This window comes from Oryzias latipes, chromosome 7 (assembly GCF_002234675.1).
Source record: "Oryzias latipes chromosome 7, ASM223467v1".
Lineage (NCBI taxonomy): Eukaryota > Metazoa > Chordata > Actinopteri > Beloniformes > Adrianichthyidae > Oryzias > Oryzias latipes.
In genome coordinates this window covers 23,354,788-23,378,914 of record NC_019865.2, presented here as the reverse complement: position 1 = coordinate 23,378,914, position 24,127 = coordinate 23,354,788, and the positions used below count along the sequence as shown (strand labels likewise).

The 24,127-nt window shown below is 40.2% G+C and overlaps 1 protein-coding gene across 12 annotated transcripts in view; it reads left to right on the top strand.

The window, feature by feature from the left end:
- hspg2 (heparan sulfate proteoglycan 2) overlaps positions 1-24,127 on the top strand; it is a 130,604-nt gene that overhangs the window by 64,220 nt on the left and 42,257 nt on the right. For 8 of the 12 annotated variants that reach the window (XM_023956854.1, XM_023956857.1, XM_023956858.1 and 5 more), the window contains 29 exons: positions 21-184; positions 262-441; positions 539-735; positions 1,052-1,199; positions 2,617-2,744; positions 2,895-2,981; positions 3,086-3,141; positions 3,331-3,392; positions 3,485-3,625; positions 5,255-5,428; positions 5,671-5,850; positions 5,935-6,053; positions 6,153-6,264; positions 8,592-8,705; positions 8,863-8,990; positions 9,100-9,186; positions 16,805-16,872; positions 17,010-17,074; positions 17,144-17,284; positions 17,968-18,159; positions 18,421-18,459; positions 19,200-19,445; positions 19,543-19,587; positions 20,658-20,741; positions 22,313-22,405; positions 22,476-22,562; positions 22,637-22,867; positions 23,616-23,729; positions 23,804-23,931. In XM_023956854.1, coding sequence (XP_023812622.1) covers positions 21-184; positions 262-441; positions 539-735; positions 1,052-1,199; positions 2,617-2,744; positions 2,895-2,981; positions 3,086-3,141; positions 3,331-3,392; positions 3,485-3,625; positions 5,255-5,428; positions 5,671-5,850; positions 5,935-6,053; positions 6,153-6,264; positions 8,592-8,705; positions 8,863-8,990; positions 9,100-9,186; positions 16,805-16,872; positions 17,010-17,074; positions 17,144-17,284; positions 17,968-18,159; positions 18,421-18,459; positions 19,200-19,445; positions 19,543-19,587; positions 20,658-20,741; positions 22,313-22,405; positions 22,476-22,562; positions 22,637-22,867; positions 23,616-23,729; positions 23,804-23,931 — 3,610 coding nt within the window. The remainder of the gene's footprint in view (positions 1-20; positions 185-261; positions 442-538; positions 736-1,051; positions 1,200-2,616; positions 2,745-2,894; positions 2,982-3,085; positions 3,142-3,330; positions 3,393-3,484; positions 3,626-5,254; positions 5,429-5,670; positions 5,851-5,934; positions 6,054-6,152; positions 6,265-8,591; positions 8,706-8,862; positions 8,991-9,099; positions 9,187-16,804; positions 16,873-17,009; positions 17,075-17,143; positions 17,285-17,967; positions 18,160-18,420; positions 18,460-19,199; positions 19,446-19,542; positions 19,588-20,657; positions 20,742-22,312; positions 22,406-22,475; positions 22,563-22,636; positions 22,868-23,615; positions 23,730-23,803; positions 23,932-24,127) is intronic. The other 4 variants (XM_023956864.1, XM_023956862.1, XM_023956860.1 and 1 more) reach the window with 3 other exon arrangements.

Genomic DNA, 24,127 nt, shown 5'->3' with positions numbered 1-24,127 from the left:
GAGCTATGATTTGCCTACAGGAGTGAACGTCAGCTACCCCTCCAGGCCCAGCACTCCCCCGCTCTCCTCCACCCAGCTCCTCATTAAGCCAGAGATGGAGGAGTTCCAACTCGTTGACTTATCACGGCGTTTCCTCAACCTTGACTCCTTTTGGACTTTGCCTCGCCAGTTCCTGGGGAACAAAGTAAATATAGTAATGATTTATATTGTCTGTTTTGAAAGACTAAGTATAACCCTTAATACCAATCAATACATTTTTAGATTGATTCCTACGGAGGAACCCTAAAATTTAAGGTGCGTTACACCTTGGCTCGAGGTCTGTCTGAGTCTGTGGAGAGGCCAGATGTCATTCTGGTTGGAAACGGACGCCGGCTTGTGTACCGCAGAGGCCAAAGCACCCCAGCCAATGTGGTCAACCAGAAAGAGATCCGATTCACTGAAGTAAGACCAAGTTCTGTCAGAGGCTTTGTATCAACCACAAATGGAGAGACAGATTGATCACACAGCCGGTCAATCTATCTGCCTCTCAACCTTTCAGGACAACTGGCAGCACTCGAACGGACAACCCGTGAGCCGTGGCGAGCTGATGATGACTTTGGCTAACCTGGATTCCATCAGCATCCGCACCATCTACGACAACCACATGGTCAGTGTGGCACTCAGTGACATTGTCATGGAGACCACCACCACAGAGTTCATCTCACTAGGTCCTGCTAGGGATGTGGAAGAATGCAGGTGAGGAGAGAAAACAGAACTTCCTTCTCAAAAACTGTCCATTACTTTTGTCTACATTCCTTAAAGGTTGGATACTTATTTGTATAAACAACCACACAATAGTAAATATCTATATTTATTTATTGAGGGTTGGAGGGGATTTTATATCAGAAAAGTGAGAACAAATAATGGTAATGTGCGTTTGTTTATGGCATGTTGATGGTGTTTCTGCTTCTGTGGCTTTTCCTCCTCCAGCTGTTTCCTATTCATGATATTACTTGCCTCTTGGTAGTAGATTATAACCCTGCACAATGATGCTTATGTTTCTCGTTTCCAGATGTCCTGCAGGATACACGGGCCTGTCTTGTGAAATTTGTTCCTCCGGTTTCGAGCGTGTCCCTGGTGGCCTTTATCTTGGCACCTGTGCAGGGTGTAACTGCAATGGACATGCCACAGACTGTGATCCCATCAGCGGAAACTGCTTGGTAGGGTCCACTTGGCTGGGTAGTCTGTGGCAAATAAATGAGAAATGGAACAATTTTACAGTACGGCAGCATATAACAGGAGATGTTTTGATGTCTGTGAGGTTAATCTAGACCTGGCAAAGATTAAACCAATTTCAAGGATAAACAGCGTACAAATTTGAAAAAAAGTCCAGTTTCTGTAAGCTGTAAAGAAAAAATGCATAACATTGAAATGCCTTGTTTGAAAAATGGTCCTTCTGCCAAAATTTAAATCACTGTAATCCATTTCTTCCTGTGGTCCTTAGAGATCTGTAGGTTATGTCTGAATTCCCTATTACTTGCTTCACAATACTTTGTGCCCTATATGGCATTTTCACCATTTTGTAGGGGTTGTTTAGGGGCTGTGTCCGAATTCCTTCACTACTCACTACATAGTGAACTATATAGTGCGTTTACCACTTTGTAGTGCTGTCCGAATCTACAATTAATAGATCAAGTGCTGTAGAATTTTCCCAGACGTCTTTGCGAAAAACCAGTGTGCTATCCTAGGCACTTTAACATTGGGAGTTGGGTCATCTAGACCCCACAAGACGGTGCGCTGAACCTTTTTTCTTCAATAATCTGTAATCTTCACTGGTATCCATGGATTACATGAAATCCTCTTCAACTTTATCCACCTTTGTCATGGTAGGGATAACACGTTAATATAAAGGTGGGGTCATAGGATAGCACAAAGGTTAAACAATTTTTTTTACATTACTTTGTATGAGTCATCCAAGCTGTCATCATCAGAACCCTGTGGATTCATAAATAGGATTCATAATAGTTTTCATAAATAGTTTTTTTGTAAAATGTTCCTATTTATTTGGAATTTAATTCTGCAAATAAGTATTTGGGATTTATAAAACACACACTCACATATATATATATATATATATATATAAATACATTTTTCTGAGTTGCATTGAAATCCATGGCACTGGACTTTCCCACACTATACAGTCTTTTAGAGAATAGTGAAGGACTTCATAAATAGCTATAATGTTGGAGCAAATATCTCTAATGCTTTATATCTTGTCCCTTTCGGCTTGTTAAACATAACTCTTGCAGAAAAACAGGAGTTTGATAATTTTTTTCTGTTAAAATTAAAATGAAATTAGCTTGAAGTGTCCGACTGTCCAAAAATGTATAATTCTCCTTTAGCATGTTTGTGCTAATGTTAACTTCTTTAGTGGAAAAAAAAGTCTACCAGTTTGAACTATCTTATTTATTGTGGCAAACAATGATGTAAAAAAGATGGTTGCTAACACATGAGAGACTTTATGGTGGAAAAAATGAGAAAAGAATAGACTGTAGTCTCAGAAATCTCAACGCCTTCATTTTCAGATGTTTTGAACTTCATTGTAACAGAACGAGCTGTGTGCTCTCGCCCACACAGAGCTGCCAGCACAACACAGAAGGCCCTCAGTGTGAGAAGTGTCGCCCCGGCTACTTTGGTGACCCAGGTCGGGGTCGCCCTGATGACTGCAAGCCATGTCCCTGTCCGTACCCGGAGACCTCACGTCGGTAAGGCTGTTGACTACAACATGAACAAATATATATGAAAACACGGACAAAAACCCTGGGCGCTTATGCATTCTGCACATAATTCATTTCCCGACAACATAAATCCTCATTCTGTTGCTCAGGATTCCTCCCTTTTGTCGAACTTCCCAGGTTTTCTGACACCTGTTTCCTGGACATCGACCAGCAGGCCACGTGTGACGCATGCAGGCCTGGATACACCGGAAGACGCTGTGAAAAGTGAGCATAAAGATGTCAGGGCCTCTATGACAGTGGGAAGAACTGCAATGCCACATTGAATGTTACTAACAAAAATATGCACCATTTTCTAAAATCTATTCCAGGTGTGCACCTGGTTACCAGGGTAACCCCCTCCTACCAAATGGGAAATGTGTTTCACGTGAGTTTTTCTTCTCAAACACTTGGGGTTTTTAGAGTATGATTAAATGAACAGAAGCTCCTTTCTGAGCCGGTTTAATGATTACCAGTAGGTTTTGTCACATGTGGTCACTGTTCTAGTATGTGTAGATCTCCCAGGTACACTTTCCTCTCCACTTGTCAGCTTTTCTTTGTTTCACTCCCCCTGCAGAAAGTTCTAAGTGCGATAACAGGGGAACTGTCAGCTCCAGCAGCAGGCCCTGCAGCTGCAAGGTATGGATGCAACCATTTCTCTAAGACGGGGAACCGCAGGCGTTCCCCGCAGATGGTATACATATGTGCTTGATTCTGTTTGTGCATTGCAGAACAACGTGGCAGGCGCTTCGTGTGACGAGTGTAAGCCAGGCTTCTTCCATCTGTCTCAGGCCAACCCCCAAGGCTGCCTCTCCTGCTTCTGCATGGGTGTCAGCAAAACATGCGCCAGCTCCACTTGGAGGAGAGATCAGGTGGGATGCCAAGCAAAGACTGCTTAAAGGAGCAGTCTATATGTTGAATCTGGTTTTCAGTTCCATTGAATCTCTTCTTAATCCCTTTTTTACTCTGCCTGTCCTTACTCCTTTTTCTAATCATGTTGTTTCATAGGAATGGACTTGTCCCAGTATTCCAGGTTTGGCAACTCAGAGTTGTGACTTGAATTTAAGTCGCATTGAACTGTTGTGGACAGGGACAAGGACTTGACTTGACCTTTGAGATATTGTTTTTTTGGTGTTTTGTTGGTGAAAATCATAAACATTTCCCCAAATATTTGCTCAGTCAATCAACCAGTTGTAATTTCATAGCATTTCCATGTAAACACTCAAAGTGCTTTACATAGCAATAAAAGTCAAAATCACATAATTTTGGTCTTAGTCACAACTGCCCTCACGGTTGGATACGGGCTGTCTGAAGGCAAAAAAATGTGCAAACCTATACGCAGGTGGCCTGCAGGAAAGATCATAGTCATAGGTCGCTGAGTTAGCACGTAAGGCAAAAATGTTCATACATTTTTTTTTCTACAAAGAATTATTCAACCAGCAAAAGTAATGATGAAGTAGATGAAATGCACCCGCACACCCAGTGCATGCAGCATTTGCACGAGGTCACTAAAGAAGCAGTACCTTACTAATGACTAGAGTGTGGCGTAAGGACAGCGTACGACAGCATCACGTCACATCATTAGTCCGTGCAACTTACATTATCCTTACAAATACTCCACAATACACTTACCACATGCTAAACAATCATACGATCCGATTTCATAATGTCCCTTGTAGTGGCCGCATGAACCTCAAGTAAACTTTAAGACACACCTGACCTCCCTTTAAGATGCAGCTACTCTTCTCTATGACCCCCCATTAGCCCAAACAACCCAAAAATCTGCAGTACCCGTTCAAGTCAACCCTCCATATGGGTGCAAATGACTACGGCTTTAAACTATGAACTTAAAAATGGAAATAAAAAGAATGAGAAGATTTTAAGTTTTGATGTCAAATTGTGAAAATAGAACACCTGTTTTAGCTTTTCAGTACAGAGACTTGGCTAAATCTTAAAGAGTGACCTGTGAGCATCTCTGCTGTATCTGCAGAACAGTTTTACAGAGAGGACATGAGATCTTTTTGAGCGTGGGATGGGGGCGTTATTTTCTAATGACTTCCTTTAGTGAAAAAAACAGATGAGGGATTTAAAAAAATTACTTTGCAAAAAATATTCAGAGGTTTCTTCCAGGTGAGTGAAGAAAAGTCTTCATTAAAGAATAAATGATTGTCCATCCACCAGCCTTTAGTTGATGCTCAGTTTCTTTCTGATGTGCATTTTATGTGAAATGCTGGAGAGCACATGTCAGTAAAAAAAAAAAATGAAGATGATCTTTGTTGTTTTTTAGTTTAAGAAGGGCAAAAAGTCCTCCGAGACACCTGTTTCTGATTTGGAATCCTTGCAGGAAGAAAAGAGTACATTCAAACGATGATGACGACAGGATGTAGCATGAAATGACGAATTTGAAGCCTCATTGTAAAAGCACAAAACAAAATCAAACCGTTGATCGGCATTTCTTCCTTTTGCCATTTTTGTGAAGGTGCCTATTGTCTGTGTCTCAGGTGCGAGGAGGTGTGAACGGCCAGCTGTTCTCCCTGTCGAACAGGGCCAACACCAACACTATCTCTGAGGGTATCTCCCAGAGGGGCCCTTCTGAGATTGTCTACCGCTTCTTCACGAGTCTCCCTGACGACATCTACTACTGGAATCTGCCTGAGAGCTTCAGAGGAGATAAGGTGAGAGGAAGTGAAGAAAGGAAAATACAATCTGTCAAGTGCCAGGCTTTTTTTTTTCGTTTTTGTGTTTTGCTCGGACCTGCCTCAGCATGTTGTCGGGTGAAGAGGCTCCACTTATCCACACGGCTTTGAGTTCACAATCAGGCCCAGCATGTGTGTCTTGTGACTCCTCTCTCAGCAGGATGGGGTGAAATGCCTTTCCACCATTCAGCTGTTGAGATGACCCTGTTTGTTGTTGGCAGGTGACTGCCTATGGCGGGGAACTTCATTACACAGTCCGCTTTGAGCCTTTCCAGCGCTCACAGAGTGTCGACAATCAGCCAGATGTGGTTCTCCAAGGAAACGATATCCTCCTGGAATACTACCATCCGATAAAGCTGATCCCACGTGTAGCACAAACAGTAACTGTAACCTTCCGAGAGGTATGAGTTTGAACGGTTAAGAGAGTCGTATGGCTACACATCTGATGTTTACCTGCTAAACTTCTGCTTTTCCGTTGCAAACAGTCAGCTTGGCGTCGCTCGGATGGGCAGCCGTGCACACGGGAGCACTTGCTGATGGCTCTGGCTGACGTTGATGTGTTCATGATTAGGGCCACCTATGCAGACAACCTGGCTGAAAGCAGGTATTGTGAAATCTCCTAATTAACCAGTCCTTCATGTTTCTTAGTAAAAAAGCAAAATAAGTATTTTTTCCTTTTTCTCTTTTCATGTGTTCCTGACAGTATTTCAGATGTCCAGATGGACATTGCCGTTCCTCACTCTACAGGTAACGAGGTGGCTCTGGAGGTGGAAGAGTGCGCCTGCCCTCTGGGATACAGAGGGCCATCTTGCCAGGTACATGCACTGAAGGCCGTGTCACACAGCCACTACATACATTTTGCCCATACTGCACGGATGCACATTGATCCTACATGAACATAAGTGGAAAAATTGAGAAAAGTTGTGTACTTTCACCTGTGTGAAAAGTCCATGAGACATCTGTGGAACAGTCATGGAAAGACACAAATTTGAGAATGCGTATCGCAAAAATCATGCACAACTCCGTGAGATATAATAATTGAGTATAAACTGTATAAAATACGTTAAAAACGGCATTAGCAACCACAAATTTAAAACAGCTAAATACCAAATTTCCGTGAGGACCCGTCAGCAGAAATCCTCAACGGACATCTGCGCACATGGACAAATGACAAATGCAAGACACACAAATGAATTACGTATATCACTCATGTGTCACGGAAGACCAAAATGTCATACATGGAAAATGCACAAAATGTAAGTAGTGGCTGTGCTACATGGCCTTTACATTAAATGTTATAAAAGGGTGATGACAATAGTGCTTACTTTTAAAGAAACCGATAAATTCCAATTTAAGAGACGACCAAATTGCTAACATTGACTTCAGAGTTATTTTTGACACTGGGCTTTTTTCTCATTTCTTTTGGCGTTTGTTCTTTAAATTCTAATTATAAAGATTAGATATTGTTGTTGTTGTCTTTTAATTTTTCTCTCCCATTTTGTTAACACATAAGAACCCTGACACATTTTATCCTTAAAAATTAAATGATGTAGAATATACCACAAACCAAAAGGACCACTGATATTTATATTTTTATGTTACACTGATGTCACCATGGGTTAGGGATCCTTAGTTGCAAATTAACCCTGAGTTAATTGTATAAAAGGTAAAAAGCAAAATCTCATTTAGGTTTTTTTCAGCTCAGTTCTTCTTATATATATTAAAGGAAAATGTAGGCTGAGGATCTATCTGTCAGAGTAATTTTCTTCCTCTGTGGTTCTTTCGTGGAAAGCCCTTATAGCTGTTTCTGAGGGTGTTTTGAAGTAGGCAAATAAAGGAGAAGGTGGTTAAGTTTTATTGTGTTTTAACTTGTAAAGCACATTCTAATGGAAGAGCTTTACGTTGTAGGGAGAACATTTGCTGTAAAACAGCTGCACCACGATGTTAGTCTAAAACCTTACTTATGGATACGTTCATGCTTTGATAGTCCGGCTCACTGGGTTTGATCGTTTAGAAAAAGTAAATAAATTTCCACACCTTTCATTTTTCACACCTGGTTTGCTTTCACACTGCAATCTTGAGAACAGACCAACCAAAACCCCACCCCCACCACACCCTGTAAATGTCACGCAGTATTAACTGCTGTTTGTTGAGGGGGGGGACATTGCTCAAACCGGAACTGCACTAACCTAGAAGGAAGTAGCATCTTTGGTAACATCCTTGACTTTACTTTCTTTCTAAATAACATTTGATTTGTACCTTTCTCTTCTTACTTCACCACATTTAATACAAAACTAATTTGTAACTGTTGCCATATTCTTCACCAAAATGTAAACCTAACTTCTAAACCTAGGCTTTCCCCCTGAAGGATAAAGCGACCTGTTAGGCTACGTTCAACTGCCATTGACAATGCACTTTCAAGCAACCACTTCAATAATAAGTCTATGTAAACGAACGTTTTAGCGCATTTCGGGCTTCCGTGTTCAAAACTTGTGTTCACATGTCGCTAGGCAAGTTTCGACGACCATTTTCAGACTCTATGTAAAAATTGATCAGCCATACGAGTGTTAAGAGTTAAACCAGGTTGACATTTGACCAAACTCGGATTTGGTTGTGACGTATGGATGGTGACCTTTTTAGTTCAGGGAAGTACCAACCGTTTAAAATTTGGTTGTGGAAGAAAAATTAATCATTTGAGTTCTATGACACCAAGTCTTTCATATATTGGAATAGAGCTTTGAAAGAAAAAGCCTGGTGAAATATTTGCGTGATTTGCATCACTTCGACATTTCACACAAAGTCTGTACCAACTGTAGGTGACGGACAAGCGCTAGTATCGGGTATCAACAGTACAGTGTGAACACCATGGGTTAAATTACCATTCGAAAGTGCTGGTTTAGCTAACCTTCTCAAAGCCATTACTTCTACGCTTACACATTTCCACTTTGCTAACTAGCAAAAACCGAGCTTGCTAATCAACTAAATTCGCCCGTTAGCATAAATCAGTGTCTGCCACACATATTTGATCCAGTATTTGTTCTTGACGGCACTTAGTCTACGTTTTTTTTTGTATCAAAACAAAAGTGCCTTGCAGTCACTTAAGTTTTTTCCTTTTTTGTTTTTTCCATGCTGGAAAATGCAGGAATGCGAAGTAGGCTACTCACGAACCCGCTCTGGCATTTACCTGGGAACCTGTGAGAGGTGTGACTGCAATGGCCATTCCAGCAGCTGTGACCCGGAGACTGGCAGGTGTCTGGTAGGTCACAAGCTTCTTTCCTTACTCTGTAGTCTTTGCTAGCATAAAAGGTGGCTTTGATCTTTCAGGCAAAAATAAATTGTATTTTCGACTGATCCAGTGGAAACACGTGTTTGACATTAGTAGTTGCACATACTTCTTTTTTTGTCTTCTGAAGCAATGTCTTCATAACACTGATGGGCAAAGATGTGAGCGTTGTCAAAATGGTTACTATGGAAACCCTCTCACGGGAGACCCCCAGGCCTGCCAACCCTGCCCCTGCCCTGGAACCACCCCTGCCAACCAGTAAGTTTATGTCTTATTTTAGTATTGACTTCAAACTACTACAACCTATTTTTTGAACTAATAAGTTTACTGCCATTAAACGTGGTCATTTATTTTTCTTTTTGCACAGATTCTCATCCACTTGTTATATGCATTCTGATGGTCAGCCAACCTGTGACAACTGCCCCCCTGGATTCACTGGTCGGCGCTGTGAAAGGTAGGCAATGTTGCCCTCTGTTTTTTCCCCCTCTTTTTTTCTTTCAGTGGTCTGACTGTGCTCAGTGTGTGGGGCTGGCTGGCTTGCAGTGGGGGCTGGTATAAGCACCAATTGGCTTTATTCATAAGGAAATGTATCCAGGCATGTCTGTGGTTTCCATCTCTCATGCTTTTCACTGCAGCTTGGAATGAGTTACGTCAAAGGAGGGATGGGAGATTGAAGAATTATGCAAGCAAGTTTAATCCCAGAGTTTTGTATTGTGCCCTGTTTTTTCCATGCCATGGGGAGATTATTTGATTTGGAAAATGTAAGGCCGTTTGTCATGTCATAGTTGTGGAAAAGGCAACTTTACTGGAAAACACTGTCATCTTTCGGATTTTGAAAATTGTTTTTCCACTGACAACTTAAATTAGGTCTTTCTTTTTCTGTCCTTTTACCTTGTGTTGGTATGAACACTCTCTGCTTCGGCTTTGTGCTTTGCTGGTAGTGACGTTGCGAGGTGTTTATCTGTCTGCGCACAGATGGAGAGTATTTTCTAGGTCATAAATGTAAATGTGGCATTTATGAAGACACCTTATCTGGCTGGGAAATCTTTGCCACAGGGAGGGCAAAGATGACAAGGTGACCTGGGAATAAGTCATTCGTTGTGATGTATCGTCTCTGCCTGCACCACTCTGACTGTCCTGTTTTGATGTTAAGAGAAGAAAAACTTCCTGGGGACAAATGCGAGGACCCAATCCCAGCAAAGAACAAAGGTGCCTTCCCACCAGTTGGATGTGGAGCTGAACCGGTTTTCAATTTCAGCTGGGAGATGGAGGCAGTCTCTTCTGGGAGTGAGGAGGATGATGGCGCTGAGGATGAGGACGTTGATTATGTGACAAGTTTTTCCACAGAAAGTATGATTGTTGTTCCTACGCGGGCTCCACTGTCTACAGCTTCCCCACGACCAATGACAAGCTCAGCTGAAGCTGAAAGGGAGAATGTTTCACCAAGCTTCACACCCAGCACCGAGACCAGACCGTCCAGCTTTCAGCGCAGTCTTCAGGTTCTCCTCAAAAACTTTAACCAGCGCCTAAGCATGATAGAAAGCCATACACTTCACATGAAGAAAAGCATCCATAATATGGAGGAACAGCAAATTCATCTCAATTCCAAACTGCAGGAGCTAATTAGGATTAGGTCAATCAAGGAGAAGGACAAGGAGATGGTTGAGCTCCAGAAGAGCTACACAGACATGGACTCTCGTCTCAACCGACTGGAGGAACGGCTGGAGATCCTCATCGATGGGTTTACAGCCCTTGCTCAGGAGATGAACAAGATAAAAAAAGTAAGGCACATTGGCCGTTCAGCTCAAGAAAAGAGGCCTCTATCTTTGGTCACCACAATCCTTGCTGTCACACTGTGTCCATCAACTCATTCTCCAATCAGAGTTCCTCCAACTGCAACACCACTCCAGAGAAGAGCTACGGTACCCCAAAGCATTCCCACTCCAGGTCTTCCAACAAACAAGCCCAACCATACCAGTAAAAAAAAGCAACCGTCAGTTACAAAGAAACGATTGGAAACTCCAAAACCTCAAACGGTGACAAGATTATCCAAAAATCGTGGAGGATTGAGGCCAGGAGTCCAGCCAAATAGCACCCAGAAAAAAACCAAGCCTGTGTCACATACAACAGCGAAACCCAACAGGAAAAAAACTGACAGTCAGAAGCCATCTATGACAGACAAACGTCCTTCAGCGTCAAAACGCAAAGAGACTAAACAAAAACCAGGAGCTACTAGGTTTCAGCTGGAGCCTCCGTCTCATAGGCCGGTTCCTTCATTGAACCTCCAGCTGCATGAACAGCCAGAGCAGGCCGAAGGTTCAGACGCACCTTTCCTGGAAAAAAAGCCTTTAAAGAAACAGTCAAAACCACAAAGAGGAAACTCTGAGCAAAACCGCAAAAGGTCAAAAGATTCTGCCAAAAACACATCTGCTGCAGGAAAGCCAACTAGAACTGCTGTTGGCAAGAAGGAGAAAACAATAACACGGAAGACTTCTGCAAAAGTGAAGGTTAAGTCCAGCGCAGGCGTAAAAATGACGCCAACATCCAGGAAAGCCAAGGCTACCAATGCCAAGGAAAGCACCAACAAAAGTCACCCTAAAAACAAGTCTGAGTCTAATGCAGATGCTACAGACTTGTTGAACCTCTTGAATAGACTCAACAAGCCTGCAAGGCAAAGAAAAAAAATGACAGATACTCTTCATATTCTCTTAGGAAGACTGGCTATTCCTATTAAAATCATCCCAGATTACTAAGGAACTCTGTTTTGTTGTAAATTTTGGTAACACTTTATATTAAGATTCCTTAACAAGCTTTGTTAACACATTAACAAGCATTATAAATTAATTTATAGGGTGTTAGTAAGACATTTACTAGTACAATAAGTCTAATAAGGTTTATTAAATTACTTAGTTAACACATTTACAAGCATTATTATTAGGATGTTTTCAAAATGCTAGTGATGCATTTACTGATATTATAGGTGCCTAACAAATGTGTCAGTGTTAATAAGCTTAATAAGATTTATTAACAACCTTTGTTAACAAATTAAGAAGTATTATTATTGTTTGGGGTTCTAGTAAGATATTTATTAGCATTATAGATGCCTGACACAAGCCTAAGTGTTCATAAGCTTAATAAGTTTTATTAACTAACTCTCTTCTTTCTCTTTCGGCTTTTCCCATCAGGGGTCGCCACAGCGAATCATCCTTTTCCACCTCACTCTATCATGAACATCTTCTACCCTAACTAACGTAACAAATTAATAGGCTTTATTAATGTGTCAGATGCTAGTAAGATATTTATTAGCATTATAGATGTCTTGCAAATACCTGAAAGTGTTAATAAGATTTATTAACATCTAAAGTCAGACCATTGTCTTCTAAATCCATATTACTAAACTGCTTATAAGCTTTACAAATGTATTAATTAACTTTGTTAATAGTTTATTAATTGTTTTGCAGCACCCCATCTAAAGTGTGGATGTTTTTTACCACAAAAAACACAAAGCATAAAGATTGTAAAAAGAACTTTATGACATTAAAACAGACTAAACATACACAAATCGTTCTGTAAAAGATATATAAAAATTCAATTCAGACAAATAATTTTTTTTTAAAAAAACATATATACTGTTGTTGGATGACTAGCATCATAGCTAATAAGGATAAACTATTAGCATCTATCCTGAGTGAAACATTCATTGCAAATCCCATCACCAGGAGACAGTTCTCTGCATTCAATGCCAACAGCATTCAACCACATTTGCCTTGCTTCAAAGTCCACAAGAAAGTTACACAAGCCAGTAATTTTTGAAGAACGAAGACAATAAACCTACAGGAGCCATGCTAAAGCTAACACGCTAACGACCGACCGGTGCAGAATCAAAGATGGGCGGGGCTTTTTTTCGTCACCTGTGTGAAAGCAAAGTCTAAGAGGCCATTCAATTGGCTGAAAGTGAGCACGCCTGCTTTGCTGATGAGTTTGATTGACAGATTCATTAGCCAATGGTGACATTAGTTAACCTGCCCATCTTTGATTCAAAATCAAAGATGGGCAGGTTAGCGTGTTAGCTTTAGCATGGCTCCTGTAGGTTTATTGTCTTCGTTCTTCAAAAATGACTGGCTTGTGTAACTTTCTTGTGGACTTTGAAGCAAGGCAAATGTGGTTGAATGCTGTTGGCATTGAATGCAGAGAACTGTCTCCTGGTGATGGGATTTGCAATGAATGTTTCACTCAGGATAGATGCTAATAGTTTATCCTTATTAGCTATGTTGCTAGTCATCCAACAACAGTATATATGTTTTTTTAAAAAAAATTATTTGTCTGAATTGAATTTTTATATATCTTTTACAGAACGATTTGTGTATGTTTAGTCTGTTTTAATGTCATAAAGTTCTTTTTACAATCTTTATGCTTTGTGGTTGTTTGTGGTAAAAAACGTCCACACTTTAGATGGGGTGCTGCAAAACAATTAATAAACTATTAACAAAGTTAATTAATACATTTGTAAAGCTTATAAGCAGTTTAGTAATATGGGTTTAGAGGACAATGGTCTGACTGTAGATGTTAATAAATCTTATTAACACTTTCAGGTATTTGCAAGACATCTATAATGCTAATAAATATCTTCCTAGCATCTGACACATTAATAAAGCCAAATAATTTGTTAAGTTAGTTAATAAAACTTATTAAGCTTATGAACACTTAGGCTTGTGTCAGGCGTCTGTAATGCTAATAAATATCTTACTAGAACCCCAAACAATAATAATACTTCTTAATTTGTTAACAAAGGTTGTTAATAAATCTTATTAAGCTTATCAACACTGACACATTTGTTAGGCACCTATAATATCAGTAAATGCATCACTAGCATCTTGAAAAATCCTAATAATAATGCTTGTAAATGTGTTAACTAAGTAATTTAATAAACCTTATTAGACTTATTGTACTAATAAATGTCTTACTAACACCCTATAAATTAATTTATAATGCTTGTTAATGTGTTTACAAAGCTTGTTAAAGAATCTTAATATAAAGTGTTACCTAAATTTTTTTACATCATTGTCTGATCCATAGTACGCGACAATTTTCCGCCATGTTGGGTTATGTTTGTGAATGGCAATGATGCCTCTTTACTGAGGCCTTTACAGGTGCTATAATGACAATTTGTGATAGTAAAATCCTCATTTTACCATAAACTTGACCTGGACATGCTTACAATCATGCTGGAGCAAGCTGAGAAAATCTATCATAAGGGATTTGAAAGATTTTACATACCGGTAAATGTTTTCTCCTTTTTTACCGATACCACATTTTTTGGCCATACTACCTCAAACTCAACTTCAAATGTGTCAGTAAAGTCACTCACTTCACGCTACACATGTTATCACTGTTTGGCGCCACACTTCTTGACTGGAGTTTTTAAATCCTGGAATCAATTGGTTTTGAGTCTGCTAAAATACCTATTGTCCTCTGATATTTCCCCATAATTGTATCATACATGAAGGTCCAAAGTGGAGATGGAAGGTTTTCCTGTAACGTCAGTGCTAACTGTTTGCTGTCTCTTTTTTTTATTTTTATTAAATATTTAAAGTGAACACTTTGATCTTGCTGTTGCTATGTTACAGTTTCAACCAGCATGTAAAAGTTTGAAGAAAAAATAATTTACTTTTGTGTCTTATTGCATAAAAGGAATTTGGCTGCCGTTTTATCCCTAAACGACACAATATATCCATAGAATAGATTATTTCGAGATTGAGTTTGGGACATTTTTCTCAACCAATTCATAAAATATTCTTCCTCTATTTTATTTTCAACACTTCCACTTCCTTCCCCTCAACAGCAAACTTTGAATGTCATGATTTTTAGTTTTTGGTCTTACAATACATAAAAGTGTCAGTCATTACTCAAACTATGACTCTTTGTATACCTGAGGACATCTGATCATTTACAGTTGATAAATTAAATGCTAGACAAATGTTGTCTGTTTAATGAACAGAAATTTATTTTTAAACACGACAGAACACAGTAAAATTAAATTAATACAAATATTAGGTTAAAAAAAATAAAAAAATCTATAAATCACAGACTTCATAGACTGTAGTCTTTTTTTTCCAGCTGCATAAAATGGGAACATTTATTTTTCTTCACAATCAGCGTTATAAGCTTTGACTTAAGCTAAACTTTTGAAAAACTGTGCTGTTTATGTTTTTATTATTTGAACTTTTGAATAGATTCCAATGGTGTTTGCTATTTAAAGTGTTGGATTTGTAGTGCGTGCTTTGTAGTTAAATCAATGAAATGCTGTGAAATGTAGAGTAAGACCATAGGAGTAAGTTTACTAAGCTTCCTTAAAGCCCGTCTTTAACATGGAAGTCCTCTTTGTTGGCTGCTGACCTGTGGATCTGCCAGAATCCAGGTGAGGAAAGACTGCATTTGTCCCTCCAAGCAGCCTGCACAGATTTGGTGTCAGCCTTTTCCTCTGGTGGCAGCACTGTGGTCGTTGCACTGTTTGGCCTTTTTCCCAGCGTCAGCACTGCCTCTCTCCTCCTCGGCATCTTCATCATTAAGTTATCTTTATGTCTGCTTTTTAAAATTTTTATTTACCCAGGAATCCTTTCTGCCTTTATGAGTTTTCCCTTCTTTGGTCTGGTGCTCTGTATCTACATTATGATAATTATTATGTTTCAGAAATATACATTTCTTTGTTTCAGCTTTGTAACACTCGGTAGAGATGGAATCAATGTCTGCGGTTACGGTGAATGCCTTAGCATTCATCCATCTCTGGTGAAAAAAGTGTTAAAAATCTGTTTTTTCCTTTCTTAAAAACTGTTAAGAAAACAGATCAAAGGCTGAATCCCTTTGACTTTTCTTCTATTTGGGGGGGGGGGGGGGGGGGTGAACATGAGGACAGCTTTTCTATCACATGATTAGATTTTATCATAAAAAGATAACTTATGTTCAACTAAAAATGTATTTTGAAAGATGATTACAAAGAAAAAATCTGTTTAAATGTAAAAAAGTCATCAATCTTTCTGCTAAATTGTACATGGAATAATATTCAATGAAAAATGTCAATTCGAAGTTGAATTTAGCTTTTCAGATCAAATCTGATTGGTCTAAAAAAAACTTGAATTGTAGGGATATTAGAGAACATTTGATGGGCTGTTCCATCACATATCCAGGTGCCTTTGTAAGGCATAAAATAAAGTAAAAAAGTAAATAAAGTGAAACTTTTTAAAACAGCAATTAATCTTATTTATAGTAATATTTGGATCAAAATGCCACAAGGAAAGAAAAAAGCAGATCAGAAGACAAATACCTGTCTAATGTTTGACAAATCCCAAAAAGTCTTTGGACAAATGATGTATGAATTAATGGGACAAATGTTAATATTTTCGGAAAGTTGTCATTATATCAAAAATAAAACTGCAGCATTTTTATTTTTCAAAGGAACCACATGGTACTGGTTAAACATGGCGGTGGTAGAATAATGGTCTGTAGATGCTTGAGAACTTTCAGAACTAAAATGACTTATGATTGACTAAACTATAAATACTTCTCTCTAAGGCCATTATATAAAACTGATCTGCCTGTTAGATTAATGAAAAATTCCACACAAAAAAGTAATACTTTCTACTTTTCAAGCTAAATGTGATACAGCAATGTGACCTAATAGTGACTTTATCCCATTTCAAAAACCTCTACAGAAAGCAGTGAAGCTTTCTCATTACACATATAAAAGAAGGAAATACTTGATTGCAGCTGTCATAATGGCAGACAATTATTAAACGTAGGCACAATTATTTTTGTACGGTGGTTTTTACAGTTTTTACTCTTTTCCCCCCCCCCCCCAAACTTTAATTAGGGAAATCATAGTTTTTAGAGTTACAAAACTGCTTCTGTAAGCAAATAAGCCATAAAACAACAAATTAGAAAGTAGGGCAATACATTATTTAACATCAATACATAAAACATACGGATTTATTTCATTCTCCAGCTCACAGTTTTCTTAAGGGTTGAACTTTAACCTGAGATTAAAATATTGCACATAAATTCTCTTATTTCTCTAGATGTGCCCAAGGATACACTGGAAACCCGCTTACTGGACAGAGGTGTCAAGTTGAGAATTATATTAATGGTAATCTGATTTTTATTTCTGCAAAAATGTCTCTTGTACTCTTTTTTTTTTATCTTAACATATACATTTAAGTTTTGATGAGTGCTTTTTAGGTTTCATGTAAACTAAACAAGATCTTTTTTTCGTGCCTTTTCAAGGTAACTGCTACAACTGTGATCAGACAGGAAGCCAAGGCTGTACTGGTGGAACATGCTACTGCAAGGTGAGACGAGCGTCTCGTTTGTGTCTTATGAGGAAGACGCTGTGCGCTCAGCTTTTGTCGTTGAAATAGATGAACGTCGAAGGTTCATCCTGCTCCAGCTGCAAGCCCGGAGCTTTCCACCTTCACCAGGATAACAAGGAAGGCTGTCTGTCCTGCTTCTGTATGGGGGTCACCCAGCAGTGCTCAAGCTCGACCCACTACAGGGACACTGTGAGTTTAACACAACCATCTGACGCAGTTATGCTGCCTGTAGGTTAGGAATTACTAAACTTTTAAGGTCATGTGTTGGCCCATGACTTCCACTGTGAGGCATGATAATTATCAAAAGTGCTGTAACTGGAGCCAAGTCAGGTTACCCAGTAACCACATGGTTTTTGGGGGGTTTTTCATTGCCCAACTGCATTGATGATGTAATTTGCTTGGGAAATCACTGTGGATTTAAAATGGCTTTTATCTTATTTAACTGCCAGTCAAAAGGTAATTTTGTAAACAATTTTAAGGTCGAACATATTAAATGTTTTGGAGAAAATATTTACCTTCATTTAAAAAATAATCTTGTGCAGCAATCTTTTTTGATAATCCTGAACGATTCAATTTTTTCTGTAAAGTTTAGCATGAGAGTAAATGGAAACCAGTTTGGTTTCCTGGAGAACTGCATTTATCTTTTATTTTCAAACAAGCTTCAATCTGGAAGTCTGGTGATGGTTTGGTTTTTGGAGTAGATGAGGTCCCATAGAAATTTGTTGCTTACATTTTATTAGTTTGCATAGTAAAAAATTATTTTTGAGATAAAATTATTGTAGACTGTTTTGTTAAGTGTATATTCATCTATTACCTCTAAGTTCTTCTTCTAGATTATCTGCTTTTTTTTATTATTGTTTTTGCTCCCACAGGTGACCTCAGCCTTCTTTCCAGGAAACTTTGAGGGATTTGCTTTGGTGAACCGTCAGCGAACAAATCGCATTTCCACCGGTTTCACTGTGGAAGTTTCCACTGAGGGCACTCAGCTGTCCTACAGCAACTTTGACTACTTGGGAGAGGAACCTCACTACTGGCAGCTTCCAGAGGCCTACAAGGGAGACAAGGTCAGTATCCAGAGGTGCACAAGGGTATTAATATAATGAGTGGAAGGATTCGACTCAAGATCAAGGAGGCCTTTTACTAGATCGGAGCAGCATGCCAGAAACCTGCTTTTGCTTCACTGGTTTCTTCTATTTTTTTCCTTGAAATCTTTCGTTTTCTTGCTAACTCTGCCCTGCTGAAGTGTGTTTGGTCTCTTTTGGTCTCGCACTCTCTCTAATAACTCGACTCCACTTTTTCCTGTTTGTTCCATCTGCTCTCGACAGAAACCCTCTCACTTTAGACGTAGGACACGAGCAGAGCAGGTATGGTAAAGATGTCAACCATGTGTGACTTCAGCTTTCATCATTTATCATATTAGCATTTAAAGCGTGCCAGTGGATTTGCTTAACCAAGGCATGAGATTATTAGGTTTTTTACAACTAAAAAGGAGGTCACAGAGTTCTGTTTTGCACTGACATGGCAGCCCACACTCCACCGATAATAACTTTCTGCTTCGTGTGCCATGAGCTGTTTAAATAGATTGATTATTGATGGTCCATTTGAGAGGCTGGTGAAGTTTAACTTTGCCTCCATAGGGCTGCTGCAACACTTGCAAATACCATGAAACCAGTGAGAAGGAAAGTGATCAAAGAGTTTCTCTCATCTGCGTTAATAGTGATGTCCATTTACATGAGGCGCGGCTCAGGGAGGACGCTGCCGTGCGGAACGTAATGACTGCTGAATGTAAAGTTTCTTAGAAACACAAGAACCCATGTGTTGTAAACGTGTGCATTTATACTAGTTCATGGACAAATATGGAGGAAAAAGTCTCCTCAGTTAATGGACATCACACCATTATGGTTGCATTTGCATGGGAGTGAGTTAAAAAGAAGGTTCCCTCGACGTGAGTGCATGTGCCGTAAATCCCGTCGGCTTGTTTTTAACAGTGGGTGCATCTTCCAAGCATCTCTAATTTTTCAAACCCTTAATATTGAATAAAAGTCCCTATTATGGTTACCGCGGTTACCCATCCCACCCGTCTCCGTTGCCCTGCTTCCCCCAGGCCGATGTCAGAAAGCTGGACGAAGAGGTGTGGCCTCTCCTGCTCAATCACTCCAATGAGCGCACCGGTCCCTATTTATTCTTTCCCTCCTCAAAATCCTCCTCCTCTTCCCGGGTCGCAACCTCTTCCTCCTCCCAATTGTTTTTGCATAACTGGAGCCCTCCATCTCCTCCATCTGCTGCCTCCTCTTCAGTTAGACCCACCAGACCACAGCCATACCCCCCAGGCCATGCTCCACACCTGCAGGTACATTCTGATGGAGTCTGTGAGAGCTGGCATGTTTGTTATGGTTGTCTTGGTCACATTTAGTGACTTGTTTTTTTTGGGGGGGGTGACTCTACAGAGCAAGAACACTGTGAGGGAGAGGGCTCCTGGTGGCAGCAGCAAGGTAGATGGTTGCATGGTTGAGTGAAGAGGTTTTCACAAAGGAAAACATATTTGTTGGATCTAAAAGCTTAGGCCTAAATCTTAATTGCCCTTATGAGTAGATATGGTCTGTCTGTGGACAAGAAATTAGCAAACCTGCATGAGGCTCACAATATCCAAGTTGTAGACTACTCTGTGACCCGTAGAGCAAAGATGTCTTTGCACATTTTTTTCTACGTGCATGCTGCCAGCAACAGGTCATAGTGAACACCTAAACAACATTTAAGGGTGAAGTAGGTGAGATGCAGGCGTGTCGTACAGCTTTTTAATTTATTCAAACCCCCCAAATCCTGCGCAAGGAGCTTGTTAGTGCTGTTTAAGTGATAAATGCGTGCTCCTGATCACTAGAGTTAAGGAAATTAGGCAATCAGCGCATAGTTTGTGTGGACATCCTACTGGGATTCTACAATCAATTAGGTATGACCTGCACATCCAGTGCGTGCAGCATTTGGGCACGTTGAGTAAGGAGGCAGTACTCACGACCTTACTGATGACTAGAGTGCAGCTTAAGAACATTGTACGACAGCGTCAATCGTACGTCCTAGGTGTGTGCATCTTACGTTATCTTTACAAACACTTCACAATACATGCATGACAATGGTACATTCCATTCGAACGACGTCCCTCAAAATAGCCAAACTCCAAGACACTCATTAAGATGTGGTCATACTTGTCTACAACCCTCTACAGGCCCAGACAACCCAAAAACACGTAGCACCAGGATGGGTCCACCCCTGGTATGGATGCCTGTAGCCAGGGCTTTAAGTTAGTAAACCCTAAAAAGGAGATTATCAGAGTGCACTTTATCATCAGTTTCTATCGTTGCACGTCTCTAACTCAGGTGCCTCAGTGTAATTTTTGAGTTTGTGACTTTAAGTTCAATGGTAGTTTCAAAAGAAGCATCTGCAGTGAAGAAGTGTGAAGAGTTGGGTCCTCTTCCTGTCTGCATGATTACAATTCAGCCTCCCTGCCTCTGTCTCCTTGCCTTTTTTCTCGTATGCCCCTCTTTCCCCTCCTTCTTTCACCTCTCAGTATGCTCTGGTCTACAAAGGCTTCAGCTTGCATCAGGATGATGTGCTCTACTGGCAGCTCCCAGAAAAGTTCACTGGGGATAAGGTAAAAGAAGACCAAAAAAAAAGCTTTTGAGTGGAGCTTGACACATGCATATACAAAGCCTGTCCACTCCTCCTTTACTGTCAGAAGGTTTTTCTTCTATTTTGGAAGATCAGAGGCCTTGAGCCTCAAAACTAGGTCCAATACTACCATTGAGGATGCAACTTGTCCAGTGTGTTTTTACTAACAGTTTTGAGTTTAGACGAGCTACAGAGATAGACTTACCGGTATGCATGTTTTATATATAGATAAAGATTTTTTTAAATTTACAAATAAGGTACACCTGTTGTCAAAACTGGACTTGAGTGGATCATGTGTTCAATAATTGCCAAAAGTATTCGCTCAACTGAATAAAATCATAAAAATCATCATGTGGGCATGAAAACTGCTTTTTCAAACAGTTGTGTGAGCTCATGAGTTCCTTGATGATAAGATGCTCCTGTGCAGCAAAATAACCTTTAATGACTCTAGACCAGGGGTGACAAACAAGTTTGATTGACACCAAGAGCCAAATTTTTTTCGCTGTGAGAGTCAAAGAGCCACACCACACACTGACCTGACCATGCCCTCTGCTGAATTTGAGTGTGGTTTAAAAGGGAAAATACTAAGAATTGAGACACAGCAGTTTGAAATCCGTACAGTTTGAGAGAGAGAGTAGCAAACAGATTGCATACTCGCCTGTCCAGTGTCAATGCATATTTAATTGAGTACGCTCACAAACAGCCAAACAGCATGGATCTTAATTCTGCTCACAGCCCCCTGACTCATGGTGAGGAACTTTACACCCACAATTCCCCACTTCCCATGAGTCTTGGGGGCTGAAGGCGGGGCTAATCCCTGGGTCGCCACAATATGATGAGACTTAAAGAGCCGCATGTGCTTATTGGCTGAGAGCCGCATGTGCTAGACTAATGGAAAGCTATTCCCTAGCGAAGAATCACACTTCTCCATCTGGAAATCTGATGGACAAGTCTTGAGTTTTGACGGTTGTCAGGCCAACAGTGCTTGTCTGGCTTTTGTGCCCCCTGTGAAGTCTAGTGGAGGTATCATCATGGTGTGGGGTTTGTTCAACATAATTCCACTCTCCCTTTGTAGTGGCAATAGTTTTGGAATGGCCTTTTCCTGTTCCAACATGACTGCACAATAGTGCACAAAAAAGATCCAGTAAGAGATTGGAATGAGTAAAACTCAGCTGACGTGCACAGGGTCCTGACCTCAACCTGATGGAACACCTTAGGTTTAACTTTTAGCAAAGGTACAGAGTCTGAACGTGGTCTTCTGGAAGAATGGTCAAACAATCCTGTATGCCCTCTTGAACTCGAGAAAAGCCGTTTCAAAACGTATGGACCAACATCACTTAAACTTACAAGTAGGATGTCATTCAAGTTGATATTTGTAAAACAACAGATGGGTGAATACTTTTAGCAGTTTAATATTTAAAATCTGATACTAAAAGTGGTTGTGGTTTATAGTGATAAATAAGTTATTATTGTCAATATTAAAGAAAATCTTCTTGTTATTTTAATTTGAAGAAAAGTCATTTTTTAATATATATTTTTTCTTTTTTGCTGTAGGTGGTTTCTTATGGTGGAAAACTTAAATACACCATTTCGTATGTGGCTGAATCAACAAAATCACTCCAGGATGATCCTGACGTTCAAATTATTGTAAGTACGTCCTCTGAGGGACCTTCTGCAGTGCCATTGATCTCAGCTTACCTGTCTGTGGTACCCACAGGGCAATGACATCACCTTGGTGGCTCGCCAGCCCTGGAGGCAGTTTCCCGGCAGACAGACCAAACACTTCGAGGTCGTTTTCAGAGAGGTGAGTGCCACCGTCCTCAAAAGTTCTGCGATGGCACTGCCACATTTCTTCAACTGCTTTAATTTGTTTCACAGGAACACTGGCGCAGACCAGATGGCATTCTTGCCACCCGAGAGCACTTAATGATGGTTCTGGCCGATCTGGACGACATCCTGATTCGAGCTTCTTACTCGGCTGACATGCGCTCTTCCAGCATCTCTGACGTCAGCATGGAAATCGCCGTGCCCAACTACAGCGGCCTCGCACAAGCCCTGGAGGTGGAACAGTGCCGCTGCCCCCCTGGGTACCAGGGACTCTCCTGCCAGGTAGTTACCAAAGTTGTTGTAATACACAGAATTACTTTGCATCAAAAGGATGTTTTTTTCATAACATCATGGATTCATTAAAAGTCTCCACCGATGTCTCAAAGACTTTAGCATGCACATACTTAAAATGTCCAAGCATCAAACAAGCAGAACATTCATTACCCAGCTGTGAGAAGGAACTGATTTCCACCAAAACAAAACTAAATCCACCTTTACACAAAGCATGACAGCAGCTCAAGCTACAACAAAAATCCTACCATCACTAAAGCTAGTGCCGTTATTATGACATCTCCTTGAGCTAGCTAGCCACTGGTCACTACTAGATTTGTGCAAAAATCTTTTTCGAACAAATCTTGTTTTTTCTTTTGGAATATAAATGTAACATTAAGATTAGTTAGAATAAAGTTTCTAAATAAATGTTTCTTTATAAATTATTTTTTTCCAAAATTGTATCAATGTTTTATTGCTTGCTTGCTTGTACTACCTCTGCTATAGTCTCACTGTACTATATTTTTTCATTCGTTTTTTGTATTTTTGCCCTACGGAGGCAGAGACACTCGCTTCATCTGTGCACGTCTCTTTCCAATTAAAAACGAGCATCAATAATAACTACAGTGGTTTATGGTTTTGAACAGAGACTGGTCATACTAAAAGAGTCTGATTAAGTGTCTAAGACAACTTTCAATGTGTACAGTAAAGCTTCAATATAAATGTTATAGCTGCATAAACTCACATGTGCTTTTTAAAGGACTGTGCTCCTGGGTACACACGCACCGGAACAGGCTTATATCTGGGTCACTGCGAGCTCTGCGAGTGCAACGGACACTCTGATTCCTGCCACCCCGAGACTGGCATCTGCACGGTATGGAGCACAGGACCAGAATGCGATGGACGCCGACCGACCCCTCTGTTAATGCAGTGTGCGTCTTCTTTCAGAGCTGCTCCCATAACACTCAGGGCGAGTTCTGCGAGCTTTGCGCCCCCGGCTTCTTCGGCGATCCAACTGTTGGTACTCCGGCTGACTGCCAGCTGTGTGCTTGCCCTCACACTGACCCAGAGTATCAGTAAGCCCTTACACACATACTGAGCACTCACATACCTCTTGCTGTTTTAGCCCTGGATGACTGTGTCCACCTCCTCTGTTTACAGAAGCGTGTCTTCTGATTTCTGCACTTCTGATTTGTTTTCTTATTTCATTGTTTTTCTTTTCTAGATCCAATTTATTATAAACTTCAAGCTTTTCTCCTTTGTTTGTGTTCT